The sequence below is a fragment of the Stegodyphus dumicola genome, chromosome 6 (assembly GCF_044657685.1).
Source record: "Stegodyphus dumicola isolate Sdum_Otavi_A_Nest chromosome 6, ASM4465768v1".
Lineage (NCBI taxonomy): Eukaryota > Metazoa > Arthropoda > Arachnida > Araneae > Eresidae > Stegodyphus > Stegodyphus dumicola.
The window spans coordinates 185,623,313-185,647,627 of NC_140773.1; the positions used below are offsets into that span (position 1 = coordinate 185,623,313).

Genomic DNA, 24,315 nt, shown 5'->3' on the forward strand with positions numbered 1-24,315 from the left:
ACTAGAATATTTATTCTTATTATATATATATATATAAACTTTTTATTTAACTCTTATCATTAATTACTTATTTTTTTTAATATTGTCTTTTCCTGACAGCCTTCTGTAGGGTACCGGTATTTTTGATTTTAAAAACTAACCCCTTTTCTTGAATTTCTTATCGCTGGAAATTACTTAAAAAATTTTATTAAAAATAACGAAATAACGTGGTAGTTCGTCTTGAGATTAATAAAAAAATTTGGGTTAAAAAAATTTCGACTGGGATTGTAATTGCACGATAAGTTTAGGGTTTTAAAATTTTTTAATTCTTGGCATGGTTTAACATTTATCAATTATTTTATAATTTAAAAAAAATTTTGGCGAGATTCCAGTCATTCGAAATCCTTATTATAAAAAAAAATTCAGACTCTGACAGTAAAACCGCTCTTACCACAGCAGAAAATATACAGGTCGTGAATATTTTTTCTTTGGGGGAAGTGTTCTTTTCAGCATTAAAGCTTCCTGCAAAATTAAAAGTATCAATGAATTCACTGCAAAGATTCTGTAAGATTGTTTCTGTATAAGATACGATATTTGTTAGCCTCTAAAGAACACAGACATCGAATAGCGATTAAATTTTACTAACTTAATTGTGGAGTTATTAAAAATTGGGCAAATTGGCAGAATAAATATCTTATCGACGAGGTTTATTTCCATTTGGAAGATTAGGTCAGCAATCCTAGCTGTCAACACTAAGATTGCCCGTGTCAATACAGCAGCATTCAGAAAACATTATCGTTTGATATGCAAATACTTAATTAATAATTAGCAAATTATTCACGGAAGATATTGTCATTGAATAGAATAACCATCCGTTTTTGAAACTAAAATTTGCAACCGAAACATGATACGCCGGTACTGTCTCACGTAAAAATAAGTTCCAGCCGACAGAACTGAAGATGCTTATTATTGGCTGGTTTGTTTGTCTAAATGTGGGAAAGTGCAGGAAGATTGTCTTCTTAAGGTTCTTCCTAATGACTTCATGTATAATTTTATGCGAGAAACTGCCTCTTTTTCTTTGCTAAACGTAACGTTGGGAATAAGAATAGGTGAGTTAATGCAAAAAAACATTCATTAGAAAGCAGAGTCAAATGCTCCCCCCTCCCTGATGTTTACTTACTCAAAGGAATCTCTGATTCTGAAATAAATCTCTGATGATAATTAGCAGCTGGGTTTGCAGCTACGCTATCGTTTACTTCATTATTTAGATTAAAACTAGAAAATCGAGAAAAATAAAAGGGTGCTCAAATAACTTTAAAAAAATGTACAATTTTATAAACTATAAGGGATAATTAAATCTGATAGCTAAGAATAGTTAGTTTTTTAAATAGATAAGAAATAAATGAGTTTCAATGCAAACGGCAGTGAAAATATTTGCTTTCTGGTGTAAGTAGTATTTAAGTAATATTTGCTTTCTGGTGTAAAAGTAACGAAATAACGTGGTAGTTCGTCTTGAGTTTAATAAAAAAATTTGGGTTAACTCAAAGAAGAAGGCTCCATTAAAAATAGAATTTAAAAGGATTTTACAAAACTGATTTCTTTAAATTCAAAAGAGGCCAAAACATGAGTATTTGCATCATTTAAAGCGAAGTATATGTCTACGATCAATGGTTAAGAAAATAAGGCTGGGTAAAGGATCTTTGTGAACATTGCACGTAATAAAAATAAAATGTTGTTGTTGTTTTGTGACTTATCTTACTTGCTAACAATAACATCAGAACAAGCCACGAAATTCATCGTGGCAAGGAGTGCACGATTGCACCTCTCGTTGGCAAGAGTCTCGAGCAGCATACAAATGACAGTACGAGTTTGCTCCTTTCCTCTTCCAGTCTTGATGGAGAGCACTCCGGAAGGATGGGTCCGAGGGGTCTCCCATCCCTGCCTTTTTACCTGCCACCAACCTCTCGAGAGGACTTTCGGCTCTTCGCAGTTTTAGAGTGCCCCCATGCCGAACAGATACTATACATTTACAAACATCCATGCCTTTCCCGGGATTCAAACCCTTTGGTACGATAGTCAGCGTCGCTAACCGCTATCCCAGTTGGGTGGCAAATAAAATTTTTAAATGAAAAAAAATTGTTATTAAATTTGTACTACTTACACCAGAAAGCAAATATTTTCAATGCCGTTTGCATTGAAGCTCATTTATTTCGTATCTATTAAAAAAAACTAATTATTCTTAGCTATCAGATTTAATTATCCCTTATAGTTTATAAAATTGTACATTTTTTTAAAGTTATTTGAGGAGCCTTTTATTTTTCTCGATATTCTAGTTTTAATCTAAATAATGAAGTAAACGGTAGCGTAGCTGCAAACCCAGCTGCTAATTATAGTGCCTGCTACTGCGAAAAAAAAAAAAAAAGGTATTTTTTCTTTAAAAAAGATAATTTTACAGTATTATTTGTCAGTTAAGCAATATTTCAATTATCAGTTAAGAATCTTGACTCATATACCCAAACTGGTCAATTTAAAGGGTAAAAATAGCACTTCTATTTACAGGTTTATTTCTTAAATAGATTTAATTATTTAATGCAAGTGTCCCAGCTAATGACTTAAATATGTTGAATACTTTTATATAATTTAATCTTTATTAAATCTGAAGTCTACTTCTCACGACAGAAGACACGAAAGATAAGTTTCGTAAGAATGTCTTTACTCCTTAGATTAAAAAACGTTTGTAAAACGCATTTTATCGTAAATCTGCTATAAATGTATTTTCATTTATATTATAAATCTTATATGCACAAAAATTATTTTGTTTATTATAATTAATTCTAAAAAATTTGTGTTTAGTAATAATTACAACGATAAAAATATTCTGCAACATTTCTTTTAACATTAGGATTTGCAGATAAGTATAATTATGCCAACAACATGGCAATAATGCTTGTATATACTTATTAGAAAATATCAACTACACTACAATAAAATTATTAATGTTTAAATATAACTCTGAAAATATATATTATTCTTAATAAAATACATGTAAGCTTCTCTCATATTTGTAGACGTACGGAAGGTTTACCTTTTTGCGAGATAAATGGAGCTGGTGCTCTATTTTTGAATTTTTTCCCCTAATTAAAGTTTTTTGGCAACGTTCTGGATAAAGAATAGAACTAGGTTTTCTAAGAATGGCCAATTTTAGATAGCGAGTAAGAACTTTCAGTAATTTGCTACTGGCTAAAAATAAAAGAGATGTGATGTAATGCATTGTAAGAGTTTTACCATTATAATAGTTTTATTATGTAATTCAGGTAAGAAAATAACATAATTAAAAAGTTTTAAAACGTCTGAAGAGTTTCATATTTTAAAGATAACCCAAAAGGCTCTTTTAAAATATAATATAAATGGTTTATCTGTAGAGGAATATTAGATGAATATACATTTAGATTAACAACGTTATATATCTTCTGTATGTTTAAAATTGGATTTAAGCACAATAGGATTTTAAAAATTGACAAAATATACAATCTAATTTTGTAAAAATATTTAATGCTTTTAATATATATCTATCATGAATTATATGCATTTTTAAATCAATTAAATGAAGAAGTAATAAATAATAATAATATTATTAAGAACTGCATGCATTGCTTTTAAATAGTTTAGTTTGTTAACTATAACAAACAGATTAAATATAAAAGAATAATATCGTACGTTTTTTCGATTGATAACAGACTCGAATGAAAAGTGAAACAAAGCAATATCGCAAACGCAAATTCGAAAATAATTAGATCTTTCGGGCTAATAATTCATTATTAGCGTTCTCTGAATCTTTACGTTCGCCTTACCTTTAGAAATGCTGTGAATATTCAATTTTATTTTCTTAAGTTGCAAGGAATTATAGCATTCCCCGTGCATACTCTAGCGTTGTAAATGGTTAACACGTCCAGCTCGGAAATGCAAAATTAGCGTTTCAAATCCCCTTTAGAGCACCTTCAATTTATCATGTTTTTTTGCTCCGAAAATACTAATAGACAGTGGCATTAGAACTAAACTGTAGCACGCAATAACTCGTCACCATCTGGATTTCGTTGTCTGAAATTCGTACCCCCGTCGCCTTTAAGTCAGAGAGAAGGTAAGAAGTATCACATCCCTTCCTAAATTCATACAGCTGAGAATGGGAAGGTCTATAGTTCGAATCCCGTGTATAGTTAATTCCTCGTTTCCCTGCTCCGAGAAGGTTAAATGTTCTAAATACTGCATGTATAAGGACGCATCCTTCAATATAAACTGCAATTTAATTTCCGTAACTTCAGTGTCTTTCAATCCAAATTACTCCAATAAATTAATTAATATTCAATTATTTTCAGGATGATAACCTGAATTGTACCTTAACATAGTAAAGACATGAAGGGCCAGAAATAAAGTTAATTTTCTTTGCATAGATCGCTTGTTTATTAATTAATTGAATTTTGAACATGGTAACGAATTAATTAAACTTCTGTTATTGTTACAGTGCATATAAATTTTTGCAGTTGTACAGCGGTGTGACATATATAAGAAATTTTTTTTAATTTGACGCAATACGTTCTTGAATTATCAGTTGTATATTCCATCCTTTACATGTCATTGCGCGTTTTTTTTTTTTTTTTTTTTTTTTTTTTTTCTCTCCTAGCTTGTTAAATCATAATGTGCATTTTTGTCGTGCTGCTTGACCGAAGATGAATTCTGGATGAATCTGTGTGTCTTTTCTTCCGTATTAGGCAAACAATCCTCTCCTTTTGTAGGCGAAATTAGATACATTTCTATATTCCCACGAAAACAACGAACTCGAGCGACGGATGACTTGTTAAGACCAAATCCTGTCTGTATAGAGAGTCTAACTTTAAACTTTTGGAATCTCACGTGCTCTTTCTATTTCTGGGCAGCATTTTTGGCTCCTAGAAGGCTCTCTTGTATAGCATTGTTCTTCCCTTCAACCACTTGACACCGGAATTGTGCCTCCTTAGGAAAATCTGGCTGCGGGCCCAAGATTCGATCGCTGCTGTTGTTATATTTTTGCTCCACTAACTTGGCTGCAGAGCTGGGGTGACCTTTATTTTAAACACACCTTGATGAATGCAATATTGTTTAAATTGAGTTCATATAAAGGGTGAATTTCAATGATTGTTGAAATTTTACTGAGCTATGGTTTAATTAAATTGAATGATCTGTTAGTCCGCAGCAATTATTAGCATAATTACTTCGAATTTAAGGTAGATCAGGACTTTCAAATTGGAAAATTGAAAAAAAAAATAATAATAATAGAAACTAGCAGCCCTTGGATTTAAGCACAATAGGATTTTGAAATTGGAAAAATGATTTTTAAAAATTTTAAATAATTTGATAATAGGTATTGAAAAATGAAAAATAGTTTTATTTATTTAAATAGGCACTAATATAGTATATATTTAAATATAACAAACTACTTGATTTATAGAAAATCCTTCCTAGACATCGTATCAGTTTCGACATCTTTACTTTCAGAGCTTGGATTCTCGTCTTCACTCTAGCACCACAGCACATCATCTTTAGGCCCATTTGTACATTTCAAAGAAATATTTTTAGTAATGCAACATTTCAAAGAAATATTTTTGATAATTTCTTCAAGAATATTTTTTCAATGCTGCAGATTAATTGAACTATTTTTAAATCAGTAGAAGAAATTGTAGAAGAAAATGTTCTTTATAAATTTATCCACTTTTAAGCCACTCCCTAATTTTACGTCTCAAAAATATTAATAAGAAGTGCTGCGTAAATTCAAAACAGTGTACGATATCGAGTGAAAGAAAATGTTGGTTAATATGCGGTTTCTGGTATGAATAACAGATTATAAAGGAAAAACAGATCTCTAGCTTCTTTTCCTCTTACTACTAAGTGATGAGTAAAACAATAACAAAAAAAATTATAGGATTTCGTATTAAATATAAATCAGTAAATTATAAGATTGAATATAAATCAGTAAATTATAGGATTAAATATAAATCAGTATTTTCATTTTCTGTTAATTCAGTGTTTTATGCGAAGGCACTTTTCTTCTCGCTTGTGCTACCATAAATCATTTTGATTAACACAAAAGTGGTTTATTATTATAGTTACGAAATTAAAATATAAAAATATGTTTGTTATAAATTTGCTAAGTTCTTTTTTTTTTTTTTTTTTTGGGGGGGGGGGGGGTCCTGGCAATAAATTTGTTTTTCTCATCTGGCTTTTGAAGTAAAGTTAGATGTCAATAAAACATTTTTGTAAAACTCTTGGCGTAATACTTGCTAGTTAAAGCACTTGTGGTATGTTGTTGTGACTCATCTTATGTTTGTCTGACAGTAACGCCAGCATAAACGTACCAAAACTTCAAAACCGCCCTTCTGAAAACCTTTCCAGTTGTAAAGAACCGTGCGTAGTTAGAAGCCGAAGTGTACACCCGGTATAAAATGAACAGGGAAGATCTCATTAACTTTATTCTGCAGAAAATTCAGGTGGTTAAATTATTGTATGGTAGAAAACCCGACGACGAATTAATAAAAATTATCTTGCCGTGATTACTCCCACCGGCGCAAGATTAGATTGGATTATTCAATTATGGCAAAGCACACGAGGGCTAACTGCCTAAAGAAGGGATGCCTTCGTGGAGGACTTTCTAAGAGAAACTGGCTCGTATACACGTTACACATGGGGAAAACCACGAAAACGCCCATGCAGCCAGCCCGTTCGCGGGATTCGAACCTCGGACCGAAGTACCAGTGTTCAGCGTCTTTACCGCTCGGCCGCTCCCACCGTCGCAAGATTTTATAGAGATAAAAAACTCGTGGACTTTGGAACCTCTATTTGAGCTGACCGCAAACTACGAAAGCCGCCGTATTTCCAACGAAAAAATTATAGACTCTAGAGTGGCTCCCGAAAAAAAAAAAAAAAAAAAGGTGGTAGATGGTAATTCTCCACTACCAGAATTTGGTGATTGGGTCCCCTAATCCCCAGTCGCTCTTTAAAAGAGGGAGTATATGTAATATGTTTCTCTCGGTTACTTAGCATGCCTTTCGTAGTGTAATGGCCAGCACACTCGGCACGTATTCGATAGGTCCAAGGTTCGAATCCCGGCGAGGGCATTGCTCATTTTTCATGTCTCCTGCTTCGAAATAACCTAATGTCTCTACAAGCTTACAGTGCTTTTCTTAAGACCCCATGTAAACAGGGCGACCAGCGGTAAAATTCTGGTAGTTCGGTACGGGTGCGACTTCCGGGGAACGGGCTGCCTGCACGGGCGTTTTCGTGATTTTCTTTATATGTAACGTGTGTACGAGCTAATACCCTTTAAAAAAGTCCCCGATCCCTCTCCTTAAGCAGATAACCTCGAGTGCTTTGCTATAGTCAAATAAACAAACCAAACCGTTATGAGCAAATTCATAGTCGTCTCTCATCCACTGGATAGTTTCACGAAGCAGAGAGATTATACCTCATTGTGTCTACTTCATGGTCTTCTGGATAAAATAGCCTCGTATATAGGTATTATAATTTTATTTAAATTAAATTAAATAGGCTACTTATGTTATGATTATAAAAATAGAATTAATGTAAAAAATGTAAGATTTCAGTAGCTCGCAAAATAATAACCAAATTTGAAAAAAAATGTTAACTTGTTTTCTCCCGCAACCTCGCAAAACATGTTCAGATCGTAGCAAAATGTATCATAACATCGTCGAGATGCAATACTCTGAGAAAGGTGAATAGCACTAATTAAGAAATGATTCAAAGGATCTTTGTGAGTTCTGAGCTTAGCAAGACAGAAATGTCCATCTGACAGGCGGCAGGTAAGAAAGATGCGGTCCGCGATAGAGAATATGATCACTTTTGATTATGATGCATGATGTGGACAGTCCATTCACACTCAGTACGAAGTCATCGACTAAATCTTGAAGCATCATAATTCATCTTGTAACTCTGATCTTAACTTCGGAACTGTTATTGATGGTTGGCGACATGTTCCCGGCCATCTCACAAGAGTATTTCATATCTGTTTGATTGGATTTAAACCCGAGAAAATCGATTTATACATGTGACATTTACAATTCCAAGGACCATATTTTACCTGTGAATAGGCCCTGCGCACTAGTTGTCTGGATAAGCAAATTAATCCATACAGCGAATATTTTAATTCTTCAACTGCTCAGCGACTATCATTGCATGTGTAGCATTGTCTTTCCTGAAAAGAAACTGATGGCCTAACAGTACCCAGAAAATGATACACTTAGGGAGGAAGAACTCAGTACAATAGTGGTCATCAGTGACTGAACCATCTTAGAAGATATGGAATTAGGTACGAACCAAGATATTATATCACCAAACGAGAATTCTGCCATTTCCAAACCAGTGCCTGCCTATCAACGATCTTGAAAAAGTGATTCCACATCCAGATACTATTTCCAGACGATTAAACGCTAAGGATTTGCTAGTGAGATTACATCGAATCTGAATAGCGAAGAACTATTGACCTCAATGCTAATTCTCCTAATTCTTATACTCCCTGCACCGCAGAAAGCAATTTAGATAGGTATGAAAGACACACACATCATGTTGATCGCACAATGAGCAAACTAGCTTTTTGCAGTCTTCTGGTTGCAATAAAGAGTTATATTAGCGAACGTCTATTAGTACGCCGCATGTCTGCCTTGTTACTTTTTGCCTGGAGGTAATTGTTCCTGTCTTTGTAAATGCCGCTCGGCTCGTGACGCAGTACTGTGCGCAGTCCCAATCTCCTCAGTTACACTAAGCACACTTCAATCTTCAACCGACTTCTGAATGTTTCGAACTCATGAAACATCGGACGGATGTTATTTATAGTTGTGTTTTCAAGCTGGTGGCCTGCGGACTCTGAAGCAGTTTCATGCGCCCAGCAAATACATTTCCTGTAAATTATTTTGCGTTACTATGGCAATAATGTGAAGCAAGATTAAAGATTTTAATGGTTTTTTTTAGTTCAATTTTACATCCATTTGATTACATTAAAAACGAAAATGAGAAACGCCCCAGGAAATCTATAAATGGAGCTGTTTGAGAATACATTTATACGCGAACAGTTTTTTTTTTTTTTCCCGCAAAAAAAATTTATAAGAAAAGAACCAGATTGACCAATTAGCATCCGCAACTTATAATAAAGACATTTTCTAATAGTTTTTTCTAAGGTTACAAACTGTATCATGATCGAAACAGTATGATTTTTTGTAGCTGAAAAGCTGCAGCAAGAAATAAAGAAGCTTATCATTATCTACATACATATGCATGTGTTTTTTCTGTATGCGTCGAAGAAACATTTAGTAAATAAAAAAGATAACAGATTGTCTTATTTGTTCTCAAGTTTTGTCCTAGTTGAAAAGTTTTCTTAATTTCTTTTCCTTTAGTTTAATTTAAAAATGAAATATTTAGTGGTTAATTCAACATATTAGAATTATTTGAAATAAATCTTAGTCTAAAAATTTAATATCTAGCTACCAATACATTTGCTATTTGTAACAAAATGTGTGTATGCCATTTTAATAAATTTAATATGCCATTTTTCCAAAGTGTAACCAATAGAACCTTCTTGCAGATACCAGCTCGTAAATTTCGGATAGAAAATAAATGTAAAGTGGAATGTTTTTCTTTGTTTCATGATTGTTACTGTTTTCGTACGTTTTGATAAATATTTACTAAAAAAAAAATTATTTTTTTTCTATTTAAAGGGCGTTTTTTTTAGCTAAAAATGATAAAAACAATCGGCTCTTGATGTGCTTTTTTATTGTGCATTGGACCTGCATGCAGTTTAAGACGACCGGTTTATGGACTTCTTTACTTCAATAACAACTCCACATAACTGATATGCTCTGAAGAGCTTTTACTGAAATGTTTACCGTTCACAGCCTTTGTACTTTTTTCATTTTCCCATTCATCCTTAGTATGCTATGTTGCGTATATGCGTATATACAGCCATTCTGGATTGAAGACGAACACTTGATTTGTCTTTCGGTCGATTTTACTTGTTTATTTCTCTATTATGTTAATTTATCTACTTGTTCATTAAGATTTTCACACCATTCTACAAAAAGTCAAACTTTTTGCAAAAATATCTTTAAGCCACTGCAGTTCCCTACAGCAATTGAATATGTAAAACGAGCGTAATGGATGTAATTATGCATAAAGGTTATTTAACATTTCAGTGCATAATACGTTGGTGAGAAAAGAACCCCGCATTATTTCTTCTAAGTAGATTTAAGGCTTTTAAATACGTAATGCTTATTGGTCTTAATAATGACAATCAAGAAGATTTTGAATAATAATTTAAAAAATAATTCTGAAATATTATATGAGTTGATTTCTTCTACAGTAGAATTTTTTAAATTTCATTTTCTTTATAGGTAGAAGATCATTAGCTGTCTTCAGAGAAACTGTCTAACTAAATAATTTTTATGAAGCCTACAGCCACACTTTCAACATCTCTGTGAGTTTAAAAAGTTGGAAATCGACACAGCGATTGAGTTTTGACTTCAATTGAAATTTTGCGACATTTGAATATAAACCGTGGTGAAATTTTGATAGTAATCTAACAAACACGAAGCAAAAGTGAAAAACAGAAAAAGCTGTGAACTTTTAGTTGACTTATTTTTTCATCATGAAGGAAGTAGTATCAACCGTTTTGCAAAGACTATTTCAGAGCTGTCCTTTAAGAACTGAAAGATCCTACACACTGTCCGAAGTGTCAAACCATTATCATCGCAATGACTGCTGGATTGTGATATGTGATCATGTGTATGACGTCACGCCATTTTTAGATCAGGTAAGACCATGAAATAAAATCTTTTAAAGTACAATTAATCGAACATTTTAAACAATATTTAATGAGAAATGAAATTCAAATTTAATGCATTTTATTCTGAAATTAAAAAGTGTTTCATTAACAGAATATTATTTATAATACAGACTAAGATGATTATCCACTATTCCGTACAATTTTGGCCACATATGAATTTAATTTACACATACATTTAATTGCACGTTCACATTTAATTATGTCCTCAGAAATACTTGTCACTTTTATATGTCGTTATCTCAGAAAAGTGGTTGCTGTTAACGCTTTCATTGAACAAATACATTATTAGCAAAAATACAAAAATGTAATCGCTAGTCTATTTTACCCTGATTAATAGCTTACTTTTATAGTGCTTGGTATTTCAAGTTTGAAACAGCAAGCTCGGCTTAACTAGGTTTGATTTTGGAAAAGGACTTTATTCACTAATTCAAAAAGAGGTTTTTATTTGATATATTTTCCATGATCCTTGAGATAATAATCTCACAGATATGCTAGTGTATCGCTTTCTTTTCTGTGGAACTCTTCTGGATGACAGTGAAGCCATAAGAAAATGCACTTCACACTTCGACGCAGAGCGCTTATCTTTGAAAGCCTTCTTCAGTGTACTGAACTCTACAAAATTACGTAGCGATAAGTCAGAAATGTGCAGAAGGTCAGGTAGCACATACCATCCAAAACCCTACAATTTTGTCAACATGCTATCTGCTATATATGATCTTGCATTTTCTTGTACGATAGCGATGCCTCGAGAGAGTGTATCAGCTCGAGTGTTCTATATGTTCTTCCTCAAACGATCTAGTGTTTTGCTATAGCGAGCAGCGTTCGGCAAATCACTTGATATTTTAGTACCTTTCAGAAACTAACTGATGAGAGTAGATACATAACGTTTAAAAAAAGGTTCGATGAAACCTTTCCAGCACTAGAGGTGTAATTTCGAAGTCATTTCTTGAATGTGGTTGCACATAATGTTTCCATTGTTGGTCCGTGGCTTAGCTTCCGTAATTTTACAATGCTTGTTCAACCTTCCCTTTGATCAAACGGCCTAGATGTGACAGATATGTTACACTGTATTATCTTTCATCTCTTAATTATTGCATCAATTAAGTACTGCCGTACGCTTCAAAGTTTCAGCATCGTCTCAGCATTTAATCTACAAAAATCTCTGCTGGTTGTATACTTTCAGTACGTTGTATACTTTGCATACTTTCATACACATAAAATTGGATTACACACCGCTGCGCAAATTTGAAAGAATCAATCGCTGCACTTATTCACGTTTGAGGAGTTGATTATCTACTTGCAAATAAAACAGATGACTTATCATGTGCATGAAAGATGTTTTATAGACAAGTATATTAATAAACACAATAAATGTTTCCTTATTTCTATATTCACCGAAACCACAAGTCCAGTCCTCCAGTCCACTTATTTATCAAACTATCCTTATAATTTTCCCATGATAATTATTTACTGCCTAGTAGTGTGTTATTCAGAAATTCTCGAGTGCCTTGCTATAATAACTAATTTAATCTAAGACGCCAAATTCAAACCGTTTTATCTACATTTGATAGCGTTCCTTTCTGCAATGACTTTGGTATAAGATATAAACATATCAGGTTCAGTATTCCTCCTTACTTGCTTGGGGAACATTCAATGACCTGACTCGGAACAGGGAGCTTACTAAAGCTATGTTCAATAAATGTGGGAAGTAGACAAGATACACAGGAAGGGTATACGAAACCCTTTATTCTTCTCTCTTTACAATGATTTCCGGACTTCGGAATACAGAGACCAACCACTTGTGGTCTGAACGTAAGAATATAAAAATATTAACTAAATTCTAACTAAACTAACTTTGGATTAATAAACAAGTGTCTAGTTGAAGATTGGCCGTATATTAACAGAAAGGCCGTATGTAGTACAGAGAACTGTTAACACTACGATACGTTTAAAATTATCAAGAGGATTAAACTTCTGTCCTTGAAGGCAACCAGCCACCGAGTAAAACTGCAATGGCAAGCGGCCCGCTCCTAATCACTCCTTCCTCTCCCTCTTGCTTGGCAAAAAGCCACAACTTAAGTACTTGGCGTTCGCAAGACAAATTTGCATAAATAAGTTAAAGCTTTTAATTCTGGCCGGAAGTAGAAAATAAGAAGTGATAGTAAAGATTTAAAATAAAATAAACGTTAGTAAAACTTAAGATCCTTACATACTTCCCGCCAGAGTTCATTAGTTTGAAACTGAGGTCTAAAACGACCTTGTTGAAAACTTTTAGCTCTAGAATCTAACGCGAGGCCAATCGTTTACAAACATTTCTCACTAGAAACTAGAAATTTAAAAAAAAATCGTTTTTTGCATTATCAATTCCATGGACAATTACTTTTCATCTGTACTGCATCTAAACAGGAGCTTTTAGTTGAAATCTGGTTCCTTCCAGAGATCTGGAAGGAAAACTAGTTTAATGAAATGTTACACAATTAAATGGCAAGTAACATGAATATTTCTATGTCTCTTAACATTCTTATTTCATTCATGACTTTATTTAATTTATTTAATTATCTCCCCGTGCTCTCTGACATGTGTTGTAAAAGAAAACACCAAACACGAATGTGTTCATGTACAAGTGTTCAACACTACCGCCTGCAATCAAAACACTAACGTGTTAAAATTCAACATAACAAGACCTCATAACACACCTTATTTTCATCTCTAAACCCTGAGGTACTATTCTGAAAGTGGCTAACTCTGAAGTGTAGCGTCAGAGAGCCTAACTACATTCATTCAACCTTTAACACATATTCACAATAATTTTCTCTTTTTACAGTCACACGAATAAGTAAAAAACTTTTTTGGCATTACTTTCACTTTTAACATATCACAGTATTTCTTAACTCTTAAAATAACAGTTCACATTGTATATAAGAACATATTAACATGCCGTTAATTTTACGCATTTTGAAACACACATTAGTAGTACATTGTTAACTTCTATTCTTTTCCAAGCAAGTGCCAATTCTTCTACATTGAAATACTACATTTCAAAAGTCTTTCAGACTAAAACTTCTTTCTTGCCAGAATCTTTTAAATAAAATTTTATACAATAACTTTTACAATATTCAAGTATTTACACATTCCTATTATATATTAATTTTAGTTTTACTCGCGAGTAATTGAAAAACATAATACCAAAATAGGTAACAACTCATTTCTCGCCTTTTTGGCGATAAAGGTAGACCTCACATGATGTAAAACGTCTTGAATTCTGCCACTTGCAGTAAGAATGAAAGATTAACTTAAGGTTGCAAAGTAACATAAAGTTTTACTTATCTTTGTGATATTCGGACATTCGTTTTTCTGCCCAGTCCTGGAAGGTAGCAAAGATTAGCGTTTGGTTTATGTTCCTTCTTGTGCGGGCTCGCCCTTCTGTTCCTTCCTCTATGAGCTTTCTTTTCCTTCCAGTTCGGTCACCCTTGAAGACCTTCTTTTTCGCCTCTGCCTGTGGTTTTGGCTGTTTGATGGCAGTTGGTCTTGGCGGAACCGGGACACTTCTCTCTCGTTCCTGCTTTGATCTCGTTGCTGGCTGTTCAAATTTTCCTTGTTTCTTTGCCTCCGCAGCTGGTGTTCCGTCATCAATTCGTCGACATTTGCTGCGTAGACTCCTGTCCGATGGGTAGATCTTCCGTTTTGGAGCCGGGTTATAGTCGCCGTCATTTCTCCTGGCTCTCTTTGCATTCGTCGTACTTCTCCCTTCTTCATTCTGGGAGTGGTCGTGCTCTCTCTTTTCTGGTCGGTGGAACGGCTTCTTTTTCTTGTTACCTTCAATTTTCCAACGGGGAAACTTTCTTTTCAACTGCTCCTGCCTCCTAATGGCTTGCCCTTGTGCTTGTCGTTGTTCCACCTCTGGAGCTTGTGCCTGCCGTGCCGGATCCTGCAAAAGATCTTTAAATATTTGCATTTTATTACGGTCATAGTATGGTTTTATCTGGTCAATGTTTGCGGAGCATGTTTCACCATTCCTGGCTTTTAACACCACTACAGCGTGAGTTATTTTTTCTATGACATATGGTCCTTCAAATCGTGGAAAAAATTTGGCGGTTTTATCTTCTGGTGCTGAAGAAAGTGAATGCTTAATTTTTAATACTTCATCTCCTACTTTATAAGTTACTCCCCGTCATTTCATATCATAATAGAGCTTCTGTTTTCTTTGTGCTACTTCAGTGTTCTTTTTTGCTTCCTTAATTAATTTTTCTATATCACCCATTTTAAATTCTCTTTGTTGAACATAAAATAATTTATCTAACAGCGTTATAATCTTTCTGCCTAAAAATAACTCAGCAGGAGTTTTGCCCGTTGTATCGTGTTTTGCGGTCCTAAGGGCGAAAGCTAATTCATTGACATAGTTATCCCAGCTTTTATGAAAATTTTTAACATAACTACGGATAATTTTCACTATATTTCTATTGATCCGTTCCGCTATATTTGATTGCGGCCGATACGGGACCATTTTTAAATGACGTATGCTCAGTTTTTGGCACATGTCTTCAAATATATTACTTACAAATTGAGGACCATTATCCGATATAACTTTTAGGGGCGCCCCGTATTTTAAAATATATTTATTTAAAATAGAATCAGTAACTAATTTCGCGGAGGCTCGTTTTAAGGGAACAATTTCGTTCCACTTACTAAAATGATCAACCATAACAAGGAGATACCGACTTTTATTTAACTGACTTTTTGGGAAAGGGCCCAATAAATCGATGCCAATTATTTCATTTGGAAATTCGGATTTAATACTATTTAGAAACCCGGCCGGGCGGAAATTAATATAATTAACTGCTTGACATGTTGGGCAGGACTGGACATACGCCCTTGTTAACTTTTGCAGTTCAGGAAAATAGACTGCCTCGCGTACGCGTTGGATAGTTTTTCGAATACCAGCATGAGAAGCTAATAGGCTGTCGTGTAACTCCTGCAGGATATTTAATCTAAGACTAGCTGGGATAACAGGTCGAAATTCGTTGTTGGAATTTGTACTTTTTGTATAAAATAATAGACCATCTATTAGTTCGTAATGGGCCGCCCTATTTCTTATCGCCACAATATCTTGGTGGCTAAAATTTTCAGGATCCTTTAAATACTCATAAATGTTTCTAAACTCAGGATCCTTACCCAGTTCGGTTATTACAGTTTCTCGGGAATTTATTGTACATGCTGTGAGCATTGCCACCTCTACAGTATCACCTTCTTAATCTATTTTTATTCTGGATAGGGCATCTGCTACGATATTTTCCTTTCCGGGGGTGTGCTTGATTACCAGATTATACTCTTGTAACTTGAGTGCCCATCTTATTAACCTTGGGGATAAGTTTTTCCCTGAGTACAATCTAGTTACCGCCGCATGATCAGAATACACTGTTATTGGCGCCCTTCCAAAATTGACTCGGAACTTTTGCACTGCTAACAGAACTGCAAATGCCTCTCTCTCGGTCGCGGAATAATTTCTTTGTGTTTGATTTAAAGTTCGACTAAAAAATGCCACGGGCTGCTGATTTTGCGAAAGTACCGCTCCTACCGCATAATCCGAAGCATCCGCTGAAATTTCTAAATTTTCATCCTTTTCAGGAAATTTCAAAACCGGGGCTTGCGTTAATGCTTGCTTTAATTTTTCGAAAGCACTATTGGCTTCGGCCGTCCACGAGAATCTTTCCTTTTTCCTTTTTAATTTTAACAATGGTTCAGCAATAGCTGCAAAATCTTTTATAAAGGACCTATAATATGAACAAAGTCCTAGAAAAGAAGAGAGCTTCTTCGCCGTATTTGGCGGCGGATACTTTTGCACAGCGATTATTTTTGATTCGTCTTTCTCGATTCCTTTCTGAGATATTTTGTAACCTAACTATTTTAATTCAGGGGCTGCAAATTTGCACTTTTCGACATTAACTTTTAGACCGGCCTCATTTAATAATGAAAACACCTGTCTTAAATCCTGTACATGTTGGTCCAGATTATCACTAGTAATAATGATATCGTCTAAATAGATAAATGTGGACTTTCCAAGAACAAGCCTTAGCACAATGTCCATACATCGCTGAAATGTTGCCGGTGCCCCTGAAAGGCCAAACGGCATACGCAGGAATGCATAAGTGCCAGACTTGGTTATAAAAGCAGTCTTAGGCACGTCTTCCGGTCTAACCCCTATTTGAAAATAACCAGTCGTTAAGTCTAAAGTCGTCATGTATTTGGTAGACGTTATGTTTCTTAGAATTTCTTCAATAATAGGTAACGGATATACCGGATATTTAGTCATGGAGTTTAATTTACGATAGTCAATCGCAAAACGCCACCTTTTTGGATGTGTTACTGGATAGTCATTGTTTTTCTTACATAAAACCACCGGGCTAGCATAACTACTTGAGATGGGCGTTACGATCTTTTTACGTAACATATCTCTAATGTGCCACTCTATAATTTTTTCTTTATTCTTATCATACCGGTATGGTTTGTGGCGAACTGGCAGTGAATCTCCGGTGTCCATACTATGATTAGTAACTTGAGTAAATCCTGGAATATCACTAAATAACGAAGCAAATTCACTTACCACTTGTCGGATTCTTCGTTGCTCTTCCTTAGGCAGGTGGTCAAGGTTTAACATTGGTGGTTCTGTTTTCTCTTCTCGAACTGGTTTCATCGTCAGCTTAAGGTACGCTTCGTTAAAATCCAGTGTTGCTTCTGCCTCTGAAAGAAAATCTATTCCTAAGATGATATGTGCTTGCAGATTCTTTACTATAAAAAACATAATCTTTACTTGTTCGTCCTTGATACGAACGTATAGCGGTAATTTACCTATGCACTTGCATCTTTCACCCTGCGCAGCTAACACTATCGTATTATCCGAATTATATATGCGGTATTTCCGAAAATACTTCCTAAAAAAATGTTCTGCCACACAGGAACACTGCGCGCCTGTATCTAGGAGTGCGGTGGCTGGGATATTATTCACCAACACTTCAATCTTCGGAAGAGTCAAATTTTTCACCATTACTGTATTTAACTTGAAGGAAGAGGGGTTTTCTTGGCCTTCGGATTTCCGCACCCTCCCGTCAGCAGAAATCCATTTTAGTTTAAATCTTGTTTTTTCCTTTCCATGCTTTCCTTCTTTTTCCACTGGCCTTCAGACTTTTTTTCTGGATTGCTATTGAACTGTCGACGTTCGCCGGCTGTTTTGCGATACTCGGGTTTCCTTTCCCACTGATTCGCTTTGCTTCCGTAGCCGTGTGCTTGACTTTGCTGTGGTGTTGGCGCACCAAATTGGTTTCGTTGCTCATATTGGTGTCTTCTTTCAATGTCCGCCGTTCTTCTACTTTCAAACTGGATTGCTAGCTCAAATAACTTTTCCAGTGTAGTCGGATTCCTTAATTCAATAAAGTCTTGTACTTGGGGAAGTAACCTCGGCAAAATCACTTGAATTATCTCAGAATCCGGACGGTTTCCATACAAGAGTTTGAAGACGTGAATTTTTCTTAAAATAAAGCTTGAGAGATTTTCAATTCGTTTCTGATATATGCTGAAAAGTTCCGTTTCTAATTTTGCACGATCCCTTACGACAGGGAAGGCTTTTACTAGGGCAGTCTTGAAATTTTCGAAGGTATAGGTGGGACTTCCCGCTTGACCCAAGAGACTTCTGCCTATACATTTGAACCAATTAAGCGCTTGGCCCCTCAAAGCGCTGGTAGCTAAGGTGACTTTCTGGAACTCATACACAGGATACATCATGAAGTGGTCCTTCAATTTTTCCAAAAAACTGGTTACCGGTGAGTTTCCATTAAATGTTGCTTCTGGTTTCATTGATGCGCGCATGGTCTGGACGATGTAACCAAATCCTTCCAGGGCGGCAGCTGGCATTTCTGGATTCTGAGCCGCTTCTGCAGGCAGCACAGGTTCTTCTTGAAACTCGGCCATGGTTATTCTTCTTCGTCGGGCGCCACTATCAGGTTCAGTATTCCTCCTTACTTGCTTGGGGAACATTCAATGACCTGACTCGGAACAGGGAGCTTACTAAAGCTATGTTCAATAAATGTGGGAAGTAGACAAGATAAACAGGAAGGGTATACGAAACCCTTTATTTTTCTCTCTTTACAATGATTTCCGGACTTCGGAATACAGAGACCTACCTCTTGTGGTCTGAACGTAAGAATATAAAAATATTAACTAAATTCTAACTAAACTAACTTTGGATTAATAAACAAGTGTCTAGTTGAAGATTGGCCGTATATTAACAGAAAGGCCGTATGTAGTACAGAGAACTATTAACACTACGATACGTTTAAAATTATCAAGAGGATTAAACCTCTGGCCTTGAAGGCAACCAGCCACCGAGTAAAACTGCAATGGCAAGCGGCCCGCTCCTAATCACTCCTTCCTCTCCCTCTTGCTTGGCAAAAAGCCACAACTTAAGTACTTGGCGTTCGCAAGACAAATTTGCATAAATAAGTTAAAGCTTTTAATTCTGGCCGGAAGTAGAAAATAAGAAGTGATAGTAAAGATTTAAAATAAAATAAACGTTAGTAAAACTTAAGATCCTTGCAAACAAACGTATCGTATATGTAAGTTAAAAAATCTCTCTTCTTTTAATATACAGTCAATATATTAAACTTTCATACTTGAAGCTCTTCAACATTTTAATCTAATATGTCTGTTTCTGGAACTGAATTAACTTTGCATAATGCAGCTATAAAGATTCCAAAGCTTTATGTCTTTTGATTATGCGTCCATGCTAATATGTTATAAATTTATGCTAATGCTCTCATATGCAGGATTGCAAAATGAGTGTTACTGAATGTTGTTAATATTTGCTTACGAAAAGTATGCTTATATATTCAAGTATGTTACAGTAAGAAACATTTCAATATAGAAATTTATAATAATGTTTCATAAATGTGGTTTTACCTGGATAAATACTCTAATGCAAAGAATAATAATTTGATGTTTACAGCATCCTGGTGGAATTGATATCATGATGGAACATGCAGGAAGGGATGCCACCGTCGCATTTTATGGTGCAGGACATCATCCGAGCACGATGGAACTTCTTGAAGCATACTGTATTGGCAGTTTAGCGCAGGTGATTTGAATTTATTATTACGTACAATTAACTTTTCCAAGTGTAAGTTAAATGCATTAGTTCGTCAATGGTCGTAAAATATTTTGTTAACACTTAAGTATAGCAACTGATTATAGTTTTCTTCGAATTAATTTCCTCAAATTGCATCTAATTGCAACAAAGAAAAAATCCTCAACGGTTAGACAGAAACATGGAAACACACGGTAAACGGAATCTGCAAAACGACAAATGCTTTCTCTAACTGAAAATATTGAAATTTGAAACTGAAAATTTGAAACGGTTTTGTGGTTGTTGGTAAAACCATGTGGAGCACACGCAAACCATGTGGAGCACACGCAAACCATGTGGAGCACAAAATTATGCACCACAAAATATATGAAGCACAAAATAGGTCACTCACAAGTAGAGTAAGGGGCTCCTATCTGTTTACTTCAGGTAAATGGTAATAGATGAACTGTACATTTCTATGTAACATAAGGTCACCAAGGGCTAATATCTGCTTACTTAGAGTAAATATTAGGTGCCCCCCTCACTTCTAAATAACATAACATATCTGGTTTGAAAATTGATCGTCATATTATTTCCAAGTTTGGTTCTAATTTAGATATGAAAAATAATTCGTCAAGATTTTTATTTTAGACTCATGTGGAGACTTAATATTCCATCTATTCCATCATGAAGAGTCATCATATAATATTTTGCCAGTCCACTTATTACTCTAATATCACTGCCAAGGAATGTAAGCATTTTGAGCAGTTAAATCATCCTGTAGTACAAATGTTATTTCTTGAAGGAGATTCCATTGATGAGAAAGATGTTATAACCTCTTGTGAGTTTCTGAGCATGCCAATGAAGCTTTCCAACTTCCATAGCCTTATCAATCGATAGACCTTAACATCATACACAAATTACAAGATTTGGAAAATAATGTTCAAACTCATTATCCATCTCCAGTATTTTCTAACATTTTTTTCAAAAACTTCCAAGTTTTCAGGGAAAAAATAGTATAGCATTCTATTCTCAATCATTTACATACAGGATTTATATTTGTTCATTCTCAAAGGCCATCCCGGAGTTTTGAGTGCAAAAGGCGCTGTTAACAAAGAAAATCATTCTTTCAATAACTTTTTCCATATTTTTGCCTAATCGCTGTATGTTTTACATAAATTACTCAGTGGGACGGTCCCACTGAGTGAGCAATAAAGCTGCAAGTCTTCAGCTGCTCACCCAGTGGTCTCCTGTATGTTTTACATTTGTAAACCGCATTATGAAATATACTATAAACAAGTGTGGTTATAATTAAGGTACAATAATACGCTGAACAAATATTAATTTAGAAATCAAACAACGAAAATCAGCGTTATATTTTCAAATTTTCACAGGACTAGTTTCGATGGTCTTACCGAACTATCATCCTCAGCTGCAAAAGCGTGTTTGCGCTTTTATTTTGCGCGATAAAACTATCGAAACTAATCCTGTGAAAAATATAACGCTGATTTTTGTTGTTTGACTTCTAAATTAATAAGTGTGGTTATGTTTTATCAGTTTTTAGGAAGGTTGTTAATGTAAACAACCTTCCTAAAAACTGATAAAATTAATGTAAACAACTTTCATGTAAATGCAAAATTTTGGTATAAACTTAAATCCCAATTTCTGATCAAAGTTAAGCTTCTCTCTGTGTATGGTGCATAGCTGACAAGTGCATACCAACATAGATTTAAATACTTTGATGCAGTTTAGACAATTATGCACATAAGTTTTCAAAGATTATGTGAGACCAGATTATGTGATTATGTGAGACCTTGTGCACATAAGTTACCAGAGATTATGCAGTGCATTAGAACCTAAAGAAATGGCAAAATGTGTAAAAATCTTCAGTTATTATTTGTTCCATTCTACTGAAGCGGGTGATTTCGATATTTTTTATTGATTTCTCAGATATAATGTAATAAAGCAATATGCTTATGTAACAAGTTAGTAAACCTTACATAATAAAGCTATACTTATCTCATTTAGAATTCTTAGATTTAACTTCTGTAAGAGCGAGTATTATGATAAGAAACAATGAGTTACTTAAGTGTCAAATGTATCTGCATTTCATTTAATTTATATGCTGTTTCTATATTTGTACTCATAGTTATACTAAGGTTATTTAGTATCTTAAATCATTCTTAAATTTATCTGTGCTTTTTCTTTCAGCATGAAAGAGTTAATTTGATTGATTCCTTGGCACCAAACAGTCGTCGCAGTTCCATATGGTCTACAGAAGGCATCGTAGTAGCAGACTAAAGATTCAAGAACTTTTCGACAATTTCCTCGTCGCTATCATTTTATTCAGCATTATATCACTAATATTTGCATTTGTGGACGTTGATTATAAGGAATTTTGTACCTGTGTAGTCAAGAATTTGATTTAACTTATACCATAAATTAATTATTTCTGAATGCAAAACATGCATTATTAAATTTCATTTAAGTTCCGTGTTTCTATATGGTTGTGTTGCAAGTTACATTTTTAAATTCAAACACAGAACGCTGCTGGAACGCATAATAAGCATGAAAACAATAGATTTTAAGATACGCTAGATAACTCATGACATTAATTATAATGATTCAGCATTATATTATTCGTGTACTGATAATAATTCAAATATATATGTTATGATAGTAGTTAATAATAAAGCTAAATATATATTTGGCGCTTATTTCATTGCATGTAGCCTTTACTGAGTCTTTTCATTAAATTAACACAAAGTGAAAATTTGAATATTGGGGCGGAACTGCAAAAAATCGTACCACCACCTATATAATGCTTAAGGCCTCGTTCCAACGACTTACGCAGTCTTGCAGTCTTTGCCGTGATAAAATTAGTTTACTTATTCTGATTAGGTCATACAAGTTAGATTAGACACAACAATAACATAATTTGAAGATTATCATTTATTTAAAGGTAAATTTACACCTTCTTTCGCTTATCTTATGGTGTACTTTGGTTTTTAGGTCTATTTAAAACTCACACTTCTTGTTTTTTATGAGGGTAAAAAAAAGTTGTGAGACATTATAAAATAATTTGGGAATTATAGAAGCATTCTAAACTCTTAAGTTATATTGGGGTCTCCTAAAATTTGAAATTCTTGTAAGTCTGGGCAGTAAACGCAACTTGATTATATTTAAGTACATTTGAAGATAAAATCACTTTTTATGCATTCCACACTCTTGAAACACATTTTCATTAAAGAATTTAAAGAATAGTTGCATATAAGAACTTAATTCAACTATTTTAGTTATGACACATAAAATACATGTTGCTGGGCAAATTATGGAATAAATAATTTTTTAACTTTCAGCTAGCGTATAAAAATAGTGTGAGAACTGTTCTATTTAAACATACGGAATTACCTAAGTAAACGAAGGGAAAGGGAATGTAATTTGGAGTAAAGCCGTCAGAATTATACATGAACTTTTGCAAATTCCATGAAATCTTTCATGGCAACTACCTCTCGCAGACATTCGCCTCCGAAAGTGATCAGAACTTCTTAAAAATTTTCTTCATAATGCCAGCCTTAATAAGCATCAGTACACGACATCCCCCATTTAAAGAACCTCCTGCGGGGAAGTTCTAAATCATCTGGTAGGGTGGATGGTTTAGAGAGGTTTCGTTGTATGTGCTAGTAAATAAATGAATACCCGCAACATCTGCATTTGCTTCTGAAATTCTGTGTATTTTATAGATTTAAATATAATTATTTAGTGTATATATTCATTAAAACAGTAACATATAATGATGTGTAAGTTTAGGTATGATAAATCTACAATGTTACCAGTGAAACCTTCTTAAAATAACCGTTCAAGACCCCAACAAGTTTGGTCTTCTATAGAAAGTCATCCACCGTAAGGAATTTTGTTTTTATTAGTACTCAATGCTGTTATTTAATTATGCTCTCAGGAATTCATATCTCTCAGGAATATTTTCAGAATTTCTCATCGTGAAAAGTTTCACTGCATTCTACAAATTTTTGTTCTTATCATTATAAATGTATATGATATTATTGATTTACCAATATATATTACGTGCAGTTTTCTAATTTATATTACTTTTCGTCAATGAAATACGAATTTATCTTAAATTTTAAAAAACTAGAAAATAGTTTTGATCTGTTTCTAAGAAATAATATGTATCAGAGGATTATGTTGGCATGTTTATATGATCAAAGATGAAGGACATGTTCTTAAATTATTATTCATTTTATTGTAGCTCATCTGTACAATTGCATTTTTTCATTATTATACCTATAGCATATTTTTCTAATAAATATATCTCGTGTAAGTAGTA

At 34.1% G+C, this 24,315-nt stretch overlaps 1 protein-coding gene across 3 annotated transcripts in view; it reads left to right on the top strand.

Annotated features, from left to right (window-relative positions):
• Positions 1 to 24,315, top strand: part of LOC118182364 (cytochrome b5-like) — a 121,737-nt gene extending 97,422 nt beyond the window's left edge. For all 3 annotated transcript variants that reach the window (XM_035351699.2, XM_035351700.2, XM_085819272.1), the window contains exons 2-4: positions 10,407 to 10,825; positions 19,854 to 19,982; positions 22,182 to 24,315. In XM_035351699.2, coding sequence (XP_035207590.1) covers positions 10,661 to 10,825; positions 19,854 to 19,982; positions 22,182 to 22,271 — 384 coding nt within the window. In that variant the 5' untranslated portion in view covers positions 10,407 to 10,660 and the 3' untranslated portion in view covers positions 22,272 to 24,315. The remainder of the gene's footprint in view (positions 1 to 10,406; positions 10,826 to 19,853; positions 19,983 to 22,181) is intronic.